Raw genomic sequence first — 20,385 nt, forward strand, 5'->3', positions numbered from 1 at the left:
AAGACTTTTAATATTGCACCTATTCACGTTGAAGGTAAAGCCCAGAATGATAGCACTGACAGAACCCAATGCTCTGCGTGATGCAAAAAAATGACACTCACTCACCTCTCCTCCATTTACATAGTCCAGTACAAAGTATAGTTTCTCTTTGGTCTGGAAGGAATAGTGGAGCCCCACAAGGAAAGGATGTTTCACATTCTTCAGGAGCACATTGCGTTCTGCCATTATGTGATTTTGCTATGAAGAACCGAGACAGAGAGAGAGAGAAAGAGAGGGAGGAAGGGCTAAGTTCACAGATCAAGTTTTGTTTCGTTTCAAAATTAAATTCACTACAGTCACACACAGATACATAAATGTCTTTAGCAAAGCCTAACAGCAACTTCAAGGGAAGGAGGAATTTTAAATGGATCTCTGGCATGGGAGGAAATGGTTACACCCCCTCCCTCCCTCCAAGCGAGAGCTGGGGTCCTAATTGGAGCCATGGATGGGATTTTCTGAAAATCTTGATGTTCAGCTTCTATACACCAATTTTATTTTTCTAATTCCCACCTCACTCTTTGATCTCAACAAGAAGAGAGGGGGTTGTTTTGCTGGCTCCAACAAAAATGCAAAATATTCTCGTATATTATTTGCATTATTATACATACATACAACAATGCATACAACTGTATGAAAATGCTCATTATACTACAAGGGCTGACTCTCATGCATATTACAAGTATAATGTATGTATAATTTTGCATATAATTAGTCAGGCTTTAAAAAGAAAAATAAATGCATGGGTGCTCAGACATAAGCGGAAGCTCAATGAAGCACAGTCAGGTTGTGACTGCCCAATTTCTGTGTATAAACCCATTTGAAATTGATTCCTTTTCCATCCCTGAAACCCCCACAAGTGCAATTTATAGAGTAAAAGAAAGAAAGAAGAACAATTCATTCATCTACAAGGGACACATTTAGTGTTGTGTGCAGTTTGGCCCTCAGACCAATGTGATGCAGTTCACCAATGGCAGACCATGTTTTTTGGTTAGGATAGAGGCTGGATCTAGACACAAGCAAAAAACGTTTCAGGAAAATGCATTGTAACGCGTTGTAAACCTCGTAATGGGAAATAACGTTGCTGAAAGACAGAACTCCACAGCGCCATCTAGTGTCACAGTGTTACAATGCATTTTAAACACCTTTTTTTTTTTTAAGAATGTAGCTGACTCCAGGGAGATGGCAAGTATAAAATAGCTTTCAAAGCCCAGATATTATTCACCTGAAGAGCTATTTAGAGTTGTGCTCCTGCAGATATAGACACAGATAGAATCTCTCACGCACACACAGAGAGGGGGGCACGATATACAGAGCATAGGGAGAGAGTAATAAAACTCATTTGTTGAAAGTGCAAGTAGATTCCTTTGAAATGATACCTCTTTTTTCTTGAGAATAGATTTCTTCTGCAGAACTTTCACAGCATAGAACCTCCCATCAGATTTGCGTTTTGCCAAAAGGACCTGAAGCGGGATTGAAAAACCGAGGGGGTAAAAGAAGTGTCCAGCTTTCATGTCCTTAACTAATTGGTCAGTGTTTTATGTTCACATTACAGTGGCATGCCAAGTTGGCAGCTGCACAATGTACAGGGCAGGGAGACTTTGCTTCCTCCATTGTGCCAATCAGCAGGCCCCATTCCTAGGAACAATTTGGTGTTGGTGTTGGGGTGAATCGATGCATAACTGAACATATTTTGGATTTCCAATAATCAAGAGCAGCAGCAGCTTATCACTAATTAATCCATTGCACACAGTAACTGCTCCCTACCTTAGGCACAAAAGTAAAATTGAAAAGAGAATGGCATTGAAACTTCTTAATACGACTTTCATTATTAAAATGGGCCCTTTAAAGGTACCACTGAGATGCTGTGAGAGAGCATGTCAGGCTAAGACTTAGGGACTTCTAGTTCAAATGCCTGCCAAGCCATGATGGTCACTTAACAGGATGGTTGAGAAGATAAAGATGGGGACTAGGTTCAGAACCCTGAATCCCTTGAAGGATCTGTTCTCCAGATTGCATTCTAGCTCCTTACTTTAAGATGGCAAAAGGGAGCGGCAGACTAAAGAGCAGGAATAGCAATAACAAATGGGGAGGGGAAGAATCACATTGTGGGTACAAATGCTAGAATTTAGGGCACCAGTTCAAAAGCACCAGAAGCCATGCATATGAAAGCAAAGTGGGAAAAGAAATGGGATGATGGTTGCCACGTGTCATTGACACAGTAATAAAAGTAAATAAATAAAATTCTTGCAAACTAGGCCACTTACTTTTCCAAAGCTACCTTTGCCAATTATCTTTAGGAAGTCAAAATCTGTTGGCTTGGCACTGTTAGAAAAAGGAAACAGAGTAAAACACACAAAGCTCTTTTCTTCAGTCAGCTAGATTCTCCCCACCGCAACCTTTCCTCAATTCTGTCATTCTGTCCTGGCAGATAAAGACACGGAATGTTAGTCAGCTAAGGTTTATTCAGAGTGGAGATTAATGGACCCAATTTAGTCATGTTCATTAATTTCAATAGGTCTATGCTGAGTAAACATCAGCTGACTACCACTACCGTTCTTACAGACATTCAACTCTTCATAACCAGATAAACTGCTATTCTCTTGGGTGATTGCTTGGCTAAGAGTTCAACTAGTGCATTTTTGTGGCTTAAGGTACATATTTAGGAAAACCAAGCAGAAAATAGGAGCAAAAGGTTCAAATACAAACACAGTAAAATAATCTCTCACATGGAAATGATAGAAAGGATATTTGGGTTAATGGCTATTGTATTAGGGATTATCTGTATACACAAACCTGAAGCCCTCTTTGCTTCCAAACTTGAGTACGAGGGCTGAGGAATCTGTGACCCTCCAGATGTGGTTGGACTCCAACTCCCATCAACCCTGAAAATTTGCCAGGCTGGCTGGCAGCTGGTGGGAGCTGGGAGCTAAACAACAGCTGAAGGGCTGCAGCTACCCCACCTCTGCTGGAAATGCTAATTATTAGGAGTAGATGAGCATGAGAGATCGTAACATTGATTCCAAAGCTGTCCTACTCCACACAAATCTGTTTCAGAGCTCCTAGAACTGTATCAACAACAACAACAACAACAACAACAACAACAACAACAACAACAACAACATTTCTATCTTGCTCTTCCTTCCAAACAAATCCAAAACAACACCAGGGATGGGCAGAATATAGATCTCTGGGTGATCCATAGTAGATCACCAACTATTTTGGATTCCCAATTCTTTTAACAATAGGAGCTTTCCCCTAAATTAGTCCACTATAACAAAGAAATTTGAGGCTGGAGGGGATACCCAGAATGTGTGTGAAGGCCCCATCAGCTCAGCACTGCAAACAAATGTCTAGCCTAAAGTGCACCCAGCTGTGCCCTCTTCCTCAATTCTATATGCATCTCTGTTCCTTGTCTCTCAGCCACTGTTTTGTACTTCGGTCCAGCTAGTGGATCTTGGGGTTCTATGGGAAAAGCAAAGCAGATGTTCTCAAGCTTGATGCCCACCCACCTTTGTAGGAGACAACTCGCAGCCAGAGAACAAAGGAATGACTGGGGATTTCACAAGCCCAAGTTTCCCAAAGTATTAAAGCTGACCCACAATATCTGGCCAAGAGTGTAGTTAGAGCTCTTCATCTCTCCCCAGTAAAAAAAGATTGGCTTGTCTTGATGCTAAGGCTTTATATTCCATTGTTTGGGAGATGTATGTGCTGGGGTTACACAGCTTGTGGGGGTGGGCAACGGGAGGACAAATGCACTTTTAGGAGGATAAATAGATCACACAATTGTTGGGATAAGTGGGGATGTTTCCCTTGAGGCTGTGCTTTTGTTGCAGGAATGTCGTTGCAATAACCAACTGCGTTCGATTTTCTCCACAGAAACACAGATTTCTTTTCCTTCACAGTTGGTACATCCATTGCTGTTGTGTGACTGCAATATAGTATGTCCCAAGCACCTACTGAGATAAGGGTTGTGACAAGAATAGTGAGAACAAGCAACATAGCTAGACCCCATTCGATGCTGTTATGTAACCTTTATGAACAATATTGATTTGTTGCACACAATACAAATGTCTTAATTTGAGGAAGCACTTTTGTTTTAGTGACATTGCATTTTCCCAGCTCTCAAACTGCAATATGTCATTGCTGGAAATACGTGATCCCCCCCCCCCCGAGCTAACAGTGGCACAGCTACCTGGAGTGCTGGTAGGAGTGGGGTTGCACATATTTTGACCATATACTGGCTAGTGTCTGTGACGTCACCAAGAAGGTACGATAAAACTCCCACCACTACCCTGGCTTGCCTACAATCCAACACTTCACTTTTGCAAACAGAAGATGTGTTCAGGAGCTCCAGACACCTCAGAAGAGCAAATTAAGGAAAGTGAAGTAGAGTTTCATTGCATTTCTTAACCTTGCAAAATGTGTTGACTTTTGCATGCACTCACTTGGGGTTAGCAGAAGGTCCAAGGTTGATGTTGTCCGTTGGCGATGAAGGCTGAAAAATGACAGAAGTATAGAGCTGACGTTAGCTAAGACCGCCACTGTTGAGCAACAGTGTGAGAGAAGGTGGAGCTTCCTGGTACAGTAAATGCATACCAGCAAAGCCTACTGCAATGGATGAGGCTTTCCAGTCCCCCTCCCCACAGACACCCTTGGACAGGTAAGGAACTGAGCTTCTTAAAATTCTCCACCCTCGTATTTGAACCCATCTAAATACATTTAAGAAAGAAGGTACCTGGACCTTACCTGGCTATCATCTTGGCTTTTGGAACGGTCCATTAAGGTGGCAACCCTTTCAGCACTGTGAAAAACAAGACAACAGTCAGTTTCAGAGATGTGGAGAGCAGGGCAACTCTAGCCTCTGCCTCAACAGGGAGAGCCCTCAAGTTGAAGATGTTATTCTAACTTAGAGGGATAAGTTGTCAGCCATAGGTGGAAAAATAACACCTGAGGGAGCTGTTTATTAAGTGTGTATTCTATCAAGCCCATAACTGAGATTTTATTATTACTGAATACAGATGATGTAGCCCGCCCATCTGACTGGCAAGACAGTGTGCAGGCAGGTAGAGTCTCAGCCGGCATACCAGATGGACACAGAATTAACCCTTCTCCTGTCTCCATGCAAGACAGTAAGAAACAAAACCCTCAGCAGCAAAATAGTCATCTGTCCTCTTTCCTGCTTTTAGCACACAGTAGCTGGTACTGTAAATGCAATGTTTATGCATGCTGTGCTATTTCTGGTGCCATATCCCCATTCTAGGTGCCTTAATTAGGGGCCAAAGTCCACACAATGCCAGTGTCATTTTCAAAGTATAAAAGCAGCCCCTGGGAGCTGGCAAAATTGAATCAAGGGGAAGGTCCAACCCTTCTCTATCTGTAGTATTTTGCTGATCAAAGGCTACCTCCAAGTGGCAATTGGAACCCCTTATTAGTGGGTGGGAGACAGACATTCATATTGTACATTCCTTCCCCCCGCCCCCAAATAAGGAATATCAGCTAACAAAACCAGGTGACACAAACTGTAGCACATGAATATAAACAATGTGAATATTCATTCCCCTTACTGATATGCTGATAGGAAGAACACTCTTGCTATTAAAGCCCCAGGGGAAATCCTGACCATCAAGCTTCCCCTTCTACCGAGCAGGAAAGTTACAAGACAAAACCTTTTGACATTTAATACTCTCCACCCGTCTCCACAAGAGATTGCAAGGCAGTCCAAATCCCTTCCCTTATTTTGTAAGTCCTACAGTTCCACAGAAGCCCCTTATTTCAAAGCATGCCGTGAATAGACATCACCGCTCAAAAGGATCTCATTTTGAAACATCTCATTTAGCAGCGTTACTTACATCTGCATGAGTAAAAGCCTTCATCAGAAGCAGAGTTGAGCAACAAAGCCATACTGAGCAACAAGTCCCAGTTTGTGCAAGAGATGCTTCCCTCTGCAACACACCCCGTGCCAGCCAGCTCAATTCACTGCTTATTGCTTGTGGGAGATTATGATCAGGCTCAGCTTTAAAGCGACAGTGACCCCCCTAATAGAAAGAGCCTTATACTCACTAGGAACACAGTCTGGAACTGGAGGTCTTGATCGTCTGTTCTAACCTCTCTCGCCCGTGCTTTATGAGATCTACAGGAAAGGGAGGAGGAAAAAGTTAGCAAACTGTTCCACTGGCAGCAATCGCAAGAAATACACACAGAGATACATTTGTTCTGAAGTGACCTTGCCCTTCTCATGCATCCACCCACAAAACAAAATAAGCAAACTTTATTGGAGCTAGGGAAGAGACTCGGTTGCTGCAAAAGGAAGCTTCTAACCTTATTCGGACAGGAGTGCAGAAGCAAAATTCGGAAACCAGCGAGTGATGTCCTGTAAACGACAGCCTCCCTTTCCAAGGATACTACCCGGGATTGTCCTGCCTTTCTGTGAGACACAGATCACAAGGCAGAGGAGCTGCCCCTTTGGTACATCATACTTGGCACAAGCTCAGTCCCTCTCATTCAAAGCTTTCCAAGCATTTTACGAACATGCATTGCGCATCACAGCACAAGCACTATCCTCCTTTCGCAAAGGAGAATGCTGAAATGATTTGCCCAGGTCAGTGAGACATTCAGTAGACTTGTATAGATTTTGCTGCAATTGTTGTGGTTGTCTATTAAAGAGTGGTGAACAGAACTGGGCTGGCTTGTTTTGTTTTAGTGCATTAACACAACCCATTCACAGAAGCGAGGAAAGTTCCTATGCAAGTTAAATTGACCTTAAGAGTGAAATTGACTGGACCAGGAGTTTCTTCCAGTCCAGTCAAGAAGCCTCACCAGGATAACCTAAAGGAAGGCCTAAAGTTAAGAAAACTCGCCTTTTCTTCTACAATCACAGTTCCTCCCGGCCTGCCATTATAGCTGCAGTTATATTGACAATGCTGGATCAAGGCCAATGTCACAGAAGGCGGAAGAGAGAGAGAAAAACATAAAAGCAGGCTTTTAAAAATCCCTCCCCTCCTATGTGCAAATATGCAATGGACAATGAAGAACCTGAATGGTCACCAAACTGGATGACTTTAAAAGTGAATTAGACAGATTTGTGGAGAATAAGGCTACTATTACTGGCCACTAGTCATTACTTCCAGTATCAAAGGAGCATGCCTCTGGATTCCAGCTGCTGAGAAAAATGAGTGAATGAGCGCTACTGCCCTTCCTTATTTTATAAAGTCCTCCCATGTGATATTTGCCTGGTCTTCTATTTTGTCTCTCCCAATAAAAGGACAAACAGCACCTCAGAATATTTAACTAGTGAAACCTACTGTGGAATTTGTTTTGCCCACATTTTGTCATAATAAAGACAGCAATAAAATAAGACTGCTGGCCTGGTGCCCTGAGAAAGGAGCATGAAAACAAACTTATTCAGAAGACAGTTTTGCTATGGGAAAAACACAAAGAAACCCATTGCACTTTGACTCAAGAGCTTGAAGAATTAAAAAAAGGGTTCTTCTACTCCAGCATTCTGCTTGTAGCAATAACCAGCAACATGCCCTGGAACTTCAGGCAAGGCATGATATAGTACCACACTCTATTTGCTCCCAGCATCAGTACACTGCAGCTAACCATGGAGGCCCCATTTGTCATTGACCATATTCAACGACAGAACTAGCTTGAACTTGAAGTGGGAGAACTTGAAGATATGTCTCCCAACAAATGGAGATAGGGAAATATGACACCTTTAAAAACCTAGTATTGTGTGTGCATCATATTGTGTGTGCATCAGTTCTCTGATCAATGAAAACTTAAATGGCACACAATGTATTCATGTTCTCTATCCATATGTACAGGCTGAGCATAAGTGAAGACAGGGGTGCCAACTTGAATAAAATATTGGGAGGGGGCAGGTAAGCCCTGCCATGCATAATCAATCACAAGATGTGGTGCACAACCACCATTTGAATGGCAATGTCCATCAACTTGAGGGGAGTGGCCCCCTCAAATATTTTATTGGGGGCCTCAAAGGGACTTTGGCCCCTAGGAGTTGGCTCCTATGGGTGAAGATATAACTTAACTCCAAAAAATGACCTAAATGCATAGCTCCTCATGAGATTTCAAGGGGAACTGCCAACACTATCAACTTCCTTACAAAAAAAGTGCATACCTTTCCCCCTTCTTTTTAATGCAGACTGACATGGAAATGTGAAAATCTGAATTTAAGATTGGTAAATGAGAAGCTGAGAGAAACAAAAACTGACGTATTCATACATCCCTACTTAAAGTATTTCAGTAGGAAAAGAACATAATGGAGACCGGTTACTTTCGTAACTTTAGCTTTTCACTCTTCATGTTTTGGGCATGGAGCCTGGGATTGCCTCAACCACAACAGATCTACTCTAGAATTTCCACCAGCAAAACTGAAGTTCTATCTAAATCTTAAGCACAGTTCATACATAAGAAAGCAGCTGATCCATCTTCGTTTATTTAAGGCCAGGCTAACTCTACCAACGAGTACGTGCTGTAAATAATGAGCCTCCTCCTCTGCAAGGAAGTGCTGGGTCAAGTGCAGAGAGATTGTTTAGAGAATCAAGATGAGATGTTTTGGAGGTGAAGAGGACAGCTTGACCCAAAGCTGCATCAATCTCTTAAGTTTCACTCCAGCTGCATCTTTACAGTGAATCATTTCACATGGAGTCCACTAAAGCCTCCCTTTCCCAGACTGCTCTGGTCCACATCCATCTTTATTAGGATTCCATCCTGACTTGGATAAACTTCACGTTCATCACCAACTGTCCTCCTACAATGTAGCTGTGATCCAGCCTAGGGATAGGCAAATTAGTCAATTTCAGTTTCTCTCAACATCTCATTTCTCTAATCTTAAACTGAGTTATGTACATTTCCACATAAATTTGCCACGGTTAAAAGAAAATCACAAGAATGTCAACTTTTTTTTACTGTGAATCTCCCCTAATGAACACATTTTCACTAATATTAATGCATACTTTTCCATCTTGATCACTGAGATCCTCTGATGGGGCACTACTTGCAGTTCCCCACTCTTAATAATGGCGGAAAGAACCTCAGGGGAGTAAGCGATTGGCAGGAATCATTCTTTCATTGTTTTAGACATCTCCAAAAAAAAATGCTGTCATTCAGACAGGACTCTGCAATGAGAATTTCTTTTCACCAGCCAATATTTACTGATGTTTTTATTGCGCTTATTGCAATTTTGTAAGATGCGCACCGCCTTGCTGTATCCTCTATCCAGGCAAGCTGGAGGCATTATCAGAGCTCCGGGCCCATGTGAGAGCTGTGATTTGGGGAGAGTGGGAGTGAGTGAGGAGTGAGAAAGAAGAGTAGCCAAGGATATGTCTCCAGGGCTAGAGTGCACTAGAGAGATGTATTTAGCCCCTGGGCAAAAATCTCCCCACCCCTGTTCCCCACTGACACTCACCATGGTTTGAGAGTCCTACCTGGAGATTCTGGGAACCTGGGATAATTTGCAAGCAACACATGTCCTCTACCCTGAACCACAGAGCCCCGCCTTAGAGATCATGTGGGATCTCTAATTGGAAAATCTTCCTATGCAAATTACAGTAATCTTCACCGGAAAATTTACTGAGTGGTCTAATGTTGCAGGTTAGTTTCATGTGCATTCAGTAAACCAAACTGACAACTTTGAAATTGCCAAGCTTGCCTAATACAGTGGTACCTTGGGTTACAGACGCTTCAGGTTACAGACACGTCAGGTTACAGACTCCGCTAACCCAGAAATAGTACCTCGGGTTAAGAATTTTATTTCAGGGTGAGAACAGAAATCATGCTCCGGTGGCAGCAGGAGGCCCAATTAGCTAAAGTGGTGCTTCAGGTTAAGAACAGTTTCAGGTTAAGAACGGACCTCCAGAATGAATTAAGTTCTTAACCCGAGGTAGCACTGTATTGCATTTGCAAATGGCATCTGTTCATTGTTCCTAAGAAGAGGAGTTTGGATTTGATATCACGCTTTATCACTATCCGAAGGAGTCTCAAAGCGGCTAACATTCTCCTTTCCCTTCCTCCCCCACAACAATAAAATTGTTAATAAAATTATGAAACACAAACTTTATAGAATCATATTGGCAGAAAAAATGGTAGATTCCATTTGGGGAAAATGTCTGTGGAAAATTTTCTACCCCCAGATCCCTGAGCCTCCCTGTAAGTCAGCTAAAGTGCCCCAACATTTTAGCTTTTCATCATACGGAAAGTGCTCCCACCTCTTGTTGTTGTTTGTCTTTTTCAATTCTACAGCCAAATGCAGCCACCAGATATTTTTCTGCAGACATTACAATACTGGCTGTTTAATTTTCATTCCCCTCCTTACTCATCCCTAGCATGGAATGTATCTTTCCTTTGCTGCCAAACACCTTCTTGACATTTCCTTACTAACCAACATGATGACCCCAACAGCAATTTCCCAAGCAGTTACAGTTCAGATCCTATCAGTGTATACCTAAAGTTGGAAACATTGGTCCCAATAAGCATCACTTTGCAGTTCAAATGCCCATGCCATTGTGCTGCCCTTTTCATTGACTGAAAAAAAGGGAAAAAATCCCTCCAAGGATCAAGATACAGCTTAATTTTTGTATATCAACATACACAGATCCCATTTTAACAGCCAGTGTTTTCTCAAACCACACTTAAAAGCAGCCCATTGATTCCAAGCTTATAATAAATCAGTTGAAAAAAGAATCGGTTTGCAATACAATTCCTACCTTACAAGAAAAAGGCAGCCTCAAAGTCTCATTCTGCAAGCTTCCCCGAACACCCACCCCTCTCTTGCCCGATTATCATCCGCCTTACTGCATCATCTAACCTAGATTGTAAACTTCAAACACAGATCTCATCTTCAGCTTACCCAAGAAGCACTAACTTTCACTTCAAGATGACAAGCACTGAGCTATTTTCTACTGCTACTCCAGAGGGAGAGCCGTGCCTAGTCTGTTACAGCACATGCAAAAGGGTCTCGCAAGTGTGAGCATTAATATATTTAAAAGTCAGAGTTAAATATTATGTCCAAAGCTCATGTTCTTGGAAAGGCATTTTTAAATATTAAGGGGTTGCCCACTGGCACCTAGACGCACACAACCAATGATATTGCTAGTGCTGTTGCCCAGTTTTCAGTAAGAGGATTCACAGCAGATTTTATTTTCTTTTATTTTCTTTTTTTACACCAAGGTCACCTTCATAACTTCTAGGCACATACGTAGCCCAGTTTCACCCTGGACTTTGTGTCAAGTGGCATCCTAGACTTGTGAAAGCCTATTCACATAGACTCACAAGCTTCGCATAAACTAATGCTGTACAGGCCTGCAGCTTAAGTGAGTCAGAACTGTCTGGTCCCTAATAATAATAATAATAATAATAATAATAATAATAATAATAATAATAATAATAATAAATTTATTTATACCCTACCCATCTGGCTGGGTTTCCGCAGCCACTATGGGCGGCTCCCAACAGAATATTAAAAACATGATAAAACATTAAACATTAAAAACTTCCCTAAACAGGGCTGCCTTCAGATGTCTTCTAAAAGTCAGATAGTTGTTTATTTCCTTGACATCTGATGGGAGGGCGTTCCACAGGGTGGGCGCCACTACTGAGAAGGCCCTCTGCCTGCTTCCTTACTACTTACCTTTGCATTAGCAGGAGGAGGAGGAAGCAGCAGGTGTTGGAAAGAATTATTATTAAATTTGTATATCACCCTTCATCCAAAGATGAATGGTTCACAACAGAAAAATACAAAACGAGAAGACAAACAGACCAAGGCAAGCCAGTATACTAGAATTATCACACTTTTTTCCTAGGTGTGGGCTCCCAAAGCACTTAATAGTTAAAATCTACTGCAACACAATGTAATGTGTTTGTGGGTGCCAGACACCCTAAATTCCTGGGTCCAGTAGTTGGTAAGAATTTAATGAAGCCGAAATTTAAAATAGAAGCCAAGACAGTTGGTGATGGGACATTAGGAAGACAAAGGTAATGAGCTGTTAGGAGAGCCAGATGGCAAGCAGGTGAGACCTTGGCTCAGATGTAGTGTTGAAGACAAAGCAGAGTTGGAAAGAGAGTTTTAGAGTTCGCTGTGATATGACCTGGAGGGAAAAGGTTACACTCTGGTAAAGGCAGCAAGCTGAAAAAAGGGTCAGAGCACAATGGCTGATGTTTTGAATCCATGGCTGCAGCTACGGGAAAAGAAAGACCTTCTTGGATTGTTGTTGCTGTGAACACCTCCATCGTAGGCTCAGGTTGTATATAAGTGTAAATAAACTATATATCATATATCACTGTGCCTCATTTCCAAAAGAAAACACAGACCCTAGGTAAGAAGAAGAGTTTGGATTTGATATGCCGCTTTATCACTACCCTAAGGAGTCTCAAAGTGGCTAACATTCTCCTTTCCCTTCCTCCCCCACAACAAACACTCTGTGAGGTGAGTGGGGCTGAGAGACTTCAGAGAAGTGTGACTAGCCCAAGGTCACCCAGCAGCTGCATGTGGAGGAGCGGGGACGCGAACCCGGTTCACCAAATTACGAGTCCACCGCTCTTAACCACGACACCACGCTGATAAGCACCTGAAACCCCAGGGTCTTGTTTCTCCTATAGCCACAGTCCTAGATTCAACAGAAGTTAACCATTGTGCTTTGACCCTCTCTGCAGCTTGCTATCGTTACCAGCCTGCAACCTCTTCTACCTCTAAGCCACATCACGGCCAACTCTTAACTCTGCAACCACACCAACCTGCTCAACACCTGATGTCATATAGAATATGAGATCTGGGGCAGGTACAGTCAGCTGTAAAGAAACAATTGGAAGCTTAATGTATGCCCTAGATTGGTTTTTGAGGAGCAGGGTTTGCTGACAGAGCTGACAGTGAGCACCTTTGAAGTTGTCCCTTTGCAGATATGGTTCAAATTTAAACCACACCGGCAAATGCACAAAGTGGGGCTAAAGACAGTTCTACACCCCTGCAGAAAATCATGAACCGTCTGTTTCTACACTCCAACATTTGACTCACTATTCGCCTTATCTTGAGCAAACTGGGATACAGTTAGAAATCCAGCAGTGGCATATTTCCTATCACAATTTCAGTGCCATGCCTTGTTCCACTTGTCGAGATTCCTTTGCCACTTGAAGTAGTTCATAAGCACTACTTATCCTCACCACAGAATTAAGCAAGCTTACCTAGCTTGCGTGTAAATCTTGCATGTAATATCTCCCACATCTCAATGCTTTCCTACATCACAGTCCTGTGGACCCTCCTGTCTGAATTATGGAAATAAATGGAATTAAATCTGTGCAGATGGCAACATTGCCAAATTGTAAATTAAATGTAAGAGTAAGGAAGAGAGAAATAAGCACACACCTGTCAACCCGTCACAGCTTCTGTCAGGTGAGTGAACATCCTGGTTGAGTAAAGAAAACAAGCAAGTTGCTAGCTGTTTTCGAGTAACCTACAAGCCATTCTCTGTCATGCTACCCAAAGCAGCTTTTCTAAAGCCACCAGTTGAGATTCCTGCATTGCAAGGGACTGGACTTGATGACCCTCAGGTGCTTTCCCAACACTACAATTCTATGAAATAATAAACAAGGGGATTGTTTCACTTCACTTTGATGTGTTTTATCCTCTGGAAGTTTTTCTTTCAAGCTTTTCTCCTTAGCCACAAGGGTGTGAGATATGTTGAATATTCGCTTTGATGAAGTAAAATCAATGCAAATATTAATTTCCATTTTGCCTCACTGGAATTCTGCCTGGGCCTCAGCATGCTCAGGGAAACTTGCAGCCTGTGTTGTTCAGCACAGCTCAAGGTCATGGCCTGGGGTGGGGTGAGTGGCAGAACCTGATTAACAACTGCTTCCTGTAGCCCCAGGTGTAGAACTCGGCACTCACATCCTCTCTAGTCCCACCACACTGTTCAGCACAGTTGTGTCCATGTTCTGCACAGCATGGGATATAAATCCAATACATGCTCCTTGAAATTACTGGGAGAGGGCAGAAAAGGATTTTCTCATTGCCAGATTTGCATGCAAGCTAAGTAAGCTACGGCTTATTCAGATTATGAAGGGCCTCTAAATAATAATGGAAGGCGGCTAAATTTCAAGATTTCCACAAAAGAAAGTTTTCTGTTATGTACAAAATACACACAGTGCTTGTTGCATTTCCTCTTCCATTTAGTAAGCGCTAAACTGGGTGGATGCGGGTGGCGCTGTGGGTAAAACCTCAGCGCCTAGGACTTGCCGATTGCATGGTCGGCGGTTCGAATCCCCGCAGCGGGGTGCGCTCCCGTCGTTCGGTCCCAGCACCTGCCAACCTAGCAGTTCGAAAGCACGCCCGGGTGCAAGTAGATAAATAGGGACCGCTTACCAGCGGGAAGGTAAACGGCGTTCCGTGTGCTGCGCTGGCTCACCAGATGCAGCTTGTCACGCTGGCCACATGACCCGGAAGTGTCTGCACACAGCGCTGGCTCCTGGCCTATAGAGTGAGATGAGCGCACAATCCTAGAGTCTGTCAAGACTGGCCCGTACAGGCAGGGGTACCTTTACCTTTACCTTTAAACTGGGTATGTGTAACTGTTACGGCATGGTTGCACATTAAAATTTTAATATATGCAAGGTAAAATAAATAAATCACAGTGTATTTTCTTTTAAAGGGGATTTGTATGCAAATAGGTAATTGAGAGAGGAGGGGGGTGATGCTGCTGTGTTGAGGCAGAGGTGTATGCCAAACCATCTAACATGACAATGCCCAAACCCAGGACACCATCTCCCAGGTTTGAAATTCTGCACAAGTCATGTGATCTGCATGAGATTGTGGACCTGGAAAAATCGCTTTTCCAAAATGGTCGCTGTGCCAATGGGATGTCCCAATTTTTCTGGGGCAGTTGATGGGTGTGGTATGCTAGAGAAAGGGATGGGTTTTTAAAATTTGTTTCTGTTCTTGTTGTTATTACGTATTTTGTCTTCTCATTTTGTATTTTTATGTTATGAGCCACCCTGTGATCTTCAGATGAAGGGCAGTATACAAATTTAATAAAAAAATTAGTAATAAAAAATAAGTATTCCCATCATTGTGAAATCATTGGCTCCCTCCATGTGTGAGTGGTACATAAAATTGGTTAAAAAGCAACTGCACTGGTTGCCAGCTTGCTTCTGGGCCCAATTCAAGGTACTCACATTAGGAGTTGAAGCCCTAAACAACTTAGGTCCCAAATATCTGAAAGGCTGCCTATGAACTCACACACATTACAATAATGACAAAGCTCAGCTGTGTCAGAAGTGGTTGAGTAGGAACTGATTTGTGGCTTCTTCTGATAACAGACAAAATTAGTAAGGTATTTGGGGAAATGGGCACTCCTGTACAATGCAAGAAATTCATGGGGGGGGGACAAGGCTCCACCACTAAGTAGCAGGAAGATGGGACACCTCAAACTAGGTCAATTATACAATATTTTTGTGTAACAGAGAAAGTTACAGAGTGAGGGACGCTGTGCAAATTGCTCCCTCTCTTTGCGTGAATATGAGGAAAATTGCTGGTGTGGACCAACCTTATGTGCCTCCTTTCATATATTTTAAGAGCTGCTTGCCACTTAAAGAGGTATTGCACATTCTAGCACCAGTCACCCCCTCCCACTCAAGTCAAGAAGGTCCAGCCCCAAGGGCCTTCTGGCGGTTCCCTCCCTGCGAGATGTGAGCTTAGGGAACTAGGCAGAGGGTCTTCTTGGTAGTGGCACCCGCCCTGTGGAACGCCCTCTCATCAGATGTCAAGGAAATAAACAACTATCTGACTTTTAGAAGACATCTGAAGGCAGCCCTGTTTAGGGAAGTTTTTAATGTCTGATGTTTTATTTTGTTCTTAATCTGTTGGGAGCTACCCAGAGTGGTTGGGGAAACCCAGCCAGATGGGCGGGGTACAAATAAATTATTATTATTAACCTGTTATCTGAAATTACTGCACTCAAAGTGGCCTTGCATCATTTGTTACATGAATCATCACAGCCAACAACCACAGATGAATACAATACTCAGTTCCTAACTATTATACCAGAACAACTAACACTACTATGATGACAGCATTCACTAGCGAGTTACAGATAGTTACCCAAGCAATTAAAAAAAAAACATTCAAGAGAATCCAGCAATAAAAATATAATTAAGCTGAGATAAAAACGTAGCAGGTGCAATGAGGGTATTAAAATAGACTGCAAAAAACCAAACAAGCTCTAAAAACACACAGAGTAGACAGATATTTTTCAAATGAAAAGGGGTGTGGCAGACAGGCTGGTTTAGGGCTGCTAACATTTTTAACAGCAGCACGATCTGAAAACATCAGCAGGTGATAATGCCCAACTCCATGCCATAAAAACCTTCTCCTACTGATTTCTTTAATGCTGTTAAAGGCAAAAGAGCTGGCCAGACTGGATTTCTTTTAGTCAGTTGGCAACCTCGCAGATGCCACACACAAACAACACGATTTGCATGCAATGATAATTACCACTCGAACCTCTAAATGTTTATTGCTGCTCCATTTCACCCATAAAAATGAGCTGGAATTGGTGGGAAGAAATCTATATATTTTTTTACCACTTTGAAACCGTACTGGGCCAGTGCAATATTATTTAAAGGATGTTAAAAGGCAAGCAATCCATGTTAGTTCTATTAAGAGTACATGCTGTAAGTCTTAGAGTCCAAGAGTTTACCTGACATTAGAGATCAGCTCCTTCGTCTTTTCTGACAGGTGTGGAATAAGCTGGACTTTACCTTTTGCCTTTCCCAGTGTTTCAAAGACGGTCTCAATCCCAGGTGGGTGCATCAAGTCAGCCTGGAAATGTATATGCTGGGGTTTTTTTTGAGAAATTCTGGGTCAGCTTTCTTGTCCAATTGACCTTATCCAAGCAGTCTAGGCAGCAAGGAATACAGAGAGGTAATTTGAAGGTCTCTGATCTTATGTCCTTCTCCTGCAAATGTTAAGGTCAGCTCTCCTACAGGTAGGAAGTAAAAAGCAAGACGTGATTATGCATTGGCTGGATGCCAGCAACTGAGCCTGAACACAGGTGGAAACTCATTATCATGCTAAGGCCACATTCACACCATATATTTAAAGTGGTATGATACCATTTTAAATAGTCATAGCTTTCCCACAGAGAATTATGGGTGCCGTAGTTTGTTAAGGGTGCTAAGAGTTGTTAGGAAACTCCTATTCCCCTTGCATAGCTACAGTTTCCAGAGTCACTAAAGAATCCATTCCTCTTCACAGGAAACTCTAGGCATTCGTGATTATTCCTATTTCTCCTTCGGCAGCAGAACAGGATTCACTGCCCCTGTGGCAGAGGGACACCACCAAATCCAACCCCTTCCCAGCCAATAAGAAGGGGGAAGAGGTTGGACTGCTCAGTTCTTCTCTTAATTTTTTTCCTGGAAGAGATCTCAAAGTCTCAGAACACATCACCATTATGACCTCAATAGGTGCCTCTCGCCCTTTGGCAGGGCAGCAGTGGCGATGGACCCATACTTTTTGGCACTCCACCCATCTAACTCACCGGAGTGTGTATAGGCACTACCATACAAATTCAGCAGTATTTTAAATGCTGAAAGATCAGAACCAGGTAAGCAAGGAACACAAAGTAAAATGACATCAAATGAAATGTGACAAGAGTGCTGGTCTGGATGCACCATGGCTTGGAATAATTCCCAAGATGCTGTTGACCCTTAGGCTAGTTTCCTGTTGGTCTCTCAAGCTTTCGGGAACAGCTGTTCCAAGAAGACGGCTGAAAATGACTTTGACAGCTCATTGGGGAATCTATAAAGCATCCTTTGAGACAACTAATTTTTTTTATATAAAAACAGAAAAATGGTACAGTTCAGTATAATATACAGGAAATGCAACCCAATTAGAGCATGAGCTATTCAGCATTTCTCTTGACCCACAATGCATCTCTGCTAGTCCTGCCTGGGATGGTGAAGTCGTTTGAAATCCAAAGAGATGTGAGAGACAAATGCATTTCAGATGAGCCAAAGTCCTAGAGAGGTGCATAGTGATACTTGGTTGTGGCCAACACTACTGTTCTGCTTGTGCAGTGGATGTCTGCATGCTCTCTTCTCCCCAGCAACCTCTCTGTGCACCCTCAAAATCTGTTCCAGAAGATTGGGAGACTTTGCTTGCACAGCACTAGACCCAACCCATTAATCTTCCACCCCCCCACCAACCACCAATGCTTGAACATAAGTTTTGGTGAAGGGTCCTGAACCCTGAGTGTATGTAGTCCAAAAAGGAAGCTTTTAAAAGATACAAACTTAACCAAAACATTACATGGAATCTGCCCCATCTTCTGCCAGCATAGGTCTCAAGAGGCTATGATATTATATACCAAAACCATTTATTTTTTTTTGCAATAGTTTAAGAACTGCAGCCATATGGTGCACTGTGGAAAGTTTTCCACGCTTGGAGGTGCTCGCATGTCAGGAGCAAAGTCCTGTACTCAAGTAAAATGTTACTGTATTATCGTGCTGTGTTATTAACTCTGACTAAGCAAAGGAGCATATCCAGTAGCAGAGCTTCTGCTTATCACATGTGGTTGCTGTTGTGCGTCACATGAAGTCACCATTCCCTGGATTTATTCCAGAAGGATACATACAAGCGGCTAAGTATAAACAGAACTGGTGCTGCTATTCTTTGCCACCCATAGCATTTGGCCTTGAAATAATGAATGAATTGATTAACAGAGAATGGGAAACCTGTGGCCCTCCAGGTCTGCCTGGACTCCAATTCCCATCAGCCTCAGCCAACAGGACCAATGGTAAAGAATGATGGTCGCTGTGGTGCAGCAACATCTGTTCTCTATTCCTGCTTTAAAAGGAATGGTTGGCAAGCGTAGCAAGAACAGTATTTATGCATGCCTTGGATGTTCAACCTTGAAATCTTGTTGTGGTCTCGTTTTGTCCGAGTCTACAGTACTGTGAGCAATTCATAGCTAAGAGCTGCTGCTGTTGTGGGAACCGAAGCATCAGAAATCTTCAGCTAATTGCCATCTCATGCTTGGACAAATGTCAGCCTTGTATGCACTGTTTTCCTCTTCTCCTTTTACTAAGAATCCCTGTGGTCCACTGATATGTCTTAAATGTGCAAAGTAAGGGTGCGCCTTCAGGATCCCTTAGCAGCTGAGGCGTAACTAAATGTGTTAAGTGACCTTGAGCATTCGCTCTTGTGTAAGAACACAAGATGTGTCTTGCTGAATTAGACTATGGTTGGTCCTTCTAGTCCAACATTGTTTCCAGGAATCCTAGCAACTAGGAGGCTGTAGGAAGCCCAACTGTTTCACCAGCCTACCTTTTGCCCCCCCCCCCCGAAATGGCAGAATGGAGGAGGAAAGAGAGGCAGGAGGGAACATGTGTCAACCAAAGGGAGCCGGTATGGTGTAGCAGGGTGATTTTTTCTTCTTCTTTCTTTTCCTTCCTTTGGCAGAGGGACACCAAAGCCATGGCTCTTGTTAGCGCAATAAAAGTTTACGAATGGTGAGTAACAACAGGCTTGAGGCAGTGGTGGTGGGACAAAGAGCTGTGTTCAAATCCTAACTCAGCCATGAATCTGAAAGGTGACTTGGGTCAGTTTTTGTTTCTCTCTTTAGCATGCTGTTTGGCAGTGGAATGGACTGCCTTAGAAGGTGGTGGACTCTCTTTCATTGGAGATTTTCAAATAGAGGTTGGGTGGCCATATGTCAGGGATTCTTTAGCTATGGTTCCTGCATTGCTGGGGGTTGGACTAGATGACCCTTGGGGTACTTTACAACTCTACAATCCTATGATTTTATGCTACAGGCATAGGGACCCAGCGTGGCTATTGAGGTGTTCAACAAGTGTACAACCCACATACACAATAGCTGAGCTGTGCAAATCAGCAAATCAGCAAATGCACATTATTTCATAAACACTTGGACACGTGCAGAGACAGCTTGTACCTGCATTCAGTGGAACTTGTGAACAAGCCTATTAAGCCCTGCTTTACCAAGGACAGCCATCTATTTGTAGCACCATCTGTTCCCAGTTCAGTTCAGAGATAAAGAACCATAAGCAGAGCACACACACTACATTGATGAAACAGCACAGGAAGTTTCTAAAGGGTGTAAGATTTCAGAATGTGGACATGATGTAAGTTGTGAAACTTGCAAGCTGGCAAAGATAAAAGGATGCAGTTATCCAAAGATTGAGAGGATAACCACTAGGCCTTTTGAACAAATTCACATAGATTTGTGGGGTCCTGTAAAGGAACCAAGTCTGGGAGGGTCAAGATATCTGCTCACAATGCAGGATAATTTTACCCAGAATTCCTGGACACATGGT

General features: G+C 42.8%; 2 protein-coding genes across 16 annotated transcripts in view; one reads left to right on the top strand and one right to left on the bottom strand.

Annotated features, from left to right (window-relative positions):
- LOC308588109 (uncharacterized protein) overlaps positions 1-20,385 on the top strand; it is a 336,103-nt gene that overhangs the window by 82,513 nt on the left and 233,205 nt on the right. The window lies entirely within an intron of this gene.
- Positions 1-20,385, bottom strand: part of SGK2 (serum/glucocorticoid regulated kinase 2) — a 35,613-nt gene that overhangs the window by 10,455 nt on the left and 4,773 nt on the right. For 2 of the 10 annotated variants that reach the window (XM_081196499.1, XM_081196500.1), the window contains exons 2-8: positions 16,810-17,030; positions 6,100-6,169; positions 4,786-4,840; positions 4,485-4,534; positions 2,304-2,361; positions 1,416-1,499; positions 106-237 (exon numbers count right to left, since the gene is read on the bottom strand). In XM_081196499.1, the coding sequence (XP_081052625.1) occupies positions 106-237; positions 1,416-1,499; positions 2,304-2,361; positions 4,485-4,534; positions 4,786-4,840; positions 6,100-6,169; positions 16,810-16,861 (501 nt within the window). In that variant the 5' untranslated portion in view covers positions 16,862-17,030. Of the gene's footprint in view, positions 1-105; positions 238-1,415; positions 1,500-2,303; positions 2,362-4,484; positions 4,535-4,785; positions 4,841-5,888; positions 6,038-6,099; positions 6,170-6,357; positions 9,292-10,504; positions 10,536-13,417; positions 13,458-16,748; positions 17,031-20,385 lie in introns of those variants that run through there. The other 8 variants (XM_081196497.1, XM_081196501.1, XM_081196505.1 and 5 more) reach the window with 7 other exon arrangements.

The sequence above is a fragment of the Podarcis bocagei genome (assembly GCF_964188305.1).
Source record: "Podarcis bocagei genome assembly, chromosome: 5".
Lineage (NCBI taxonomy): Eukaryota > Metazoa > Chordata > Lepidosauria > Squamata > Lacertidae > Podarcis > Podarcis bocagei.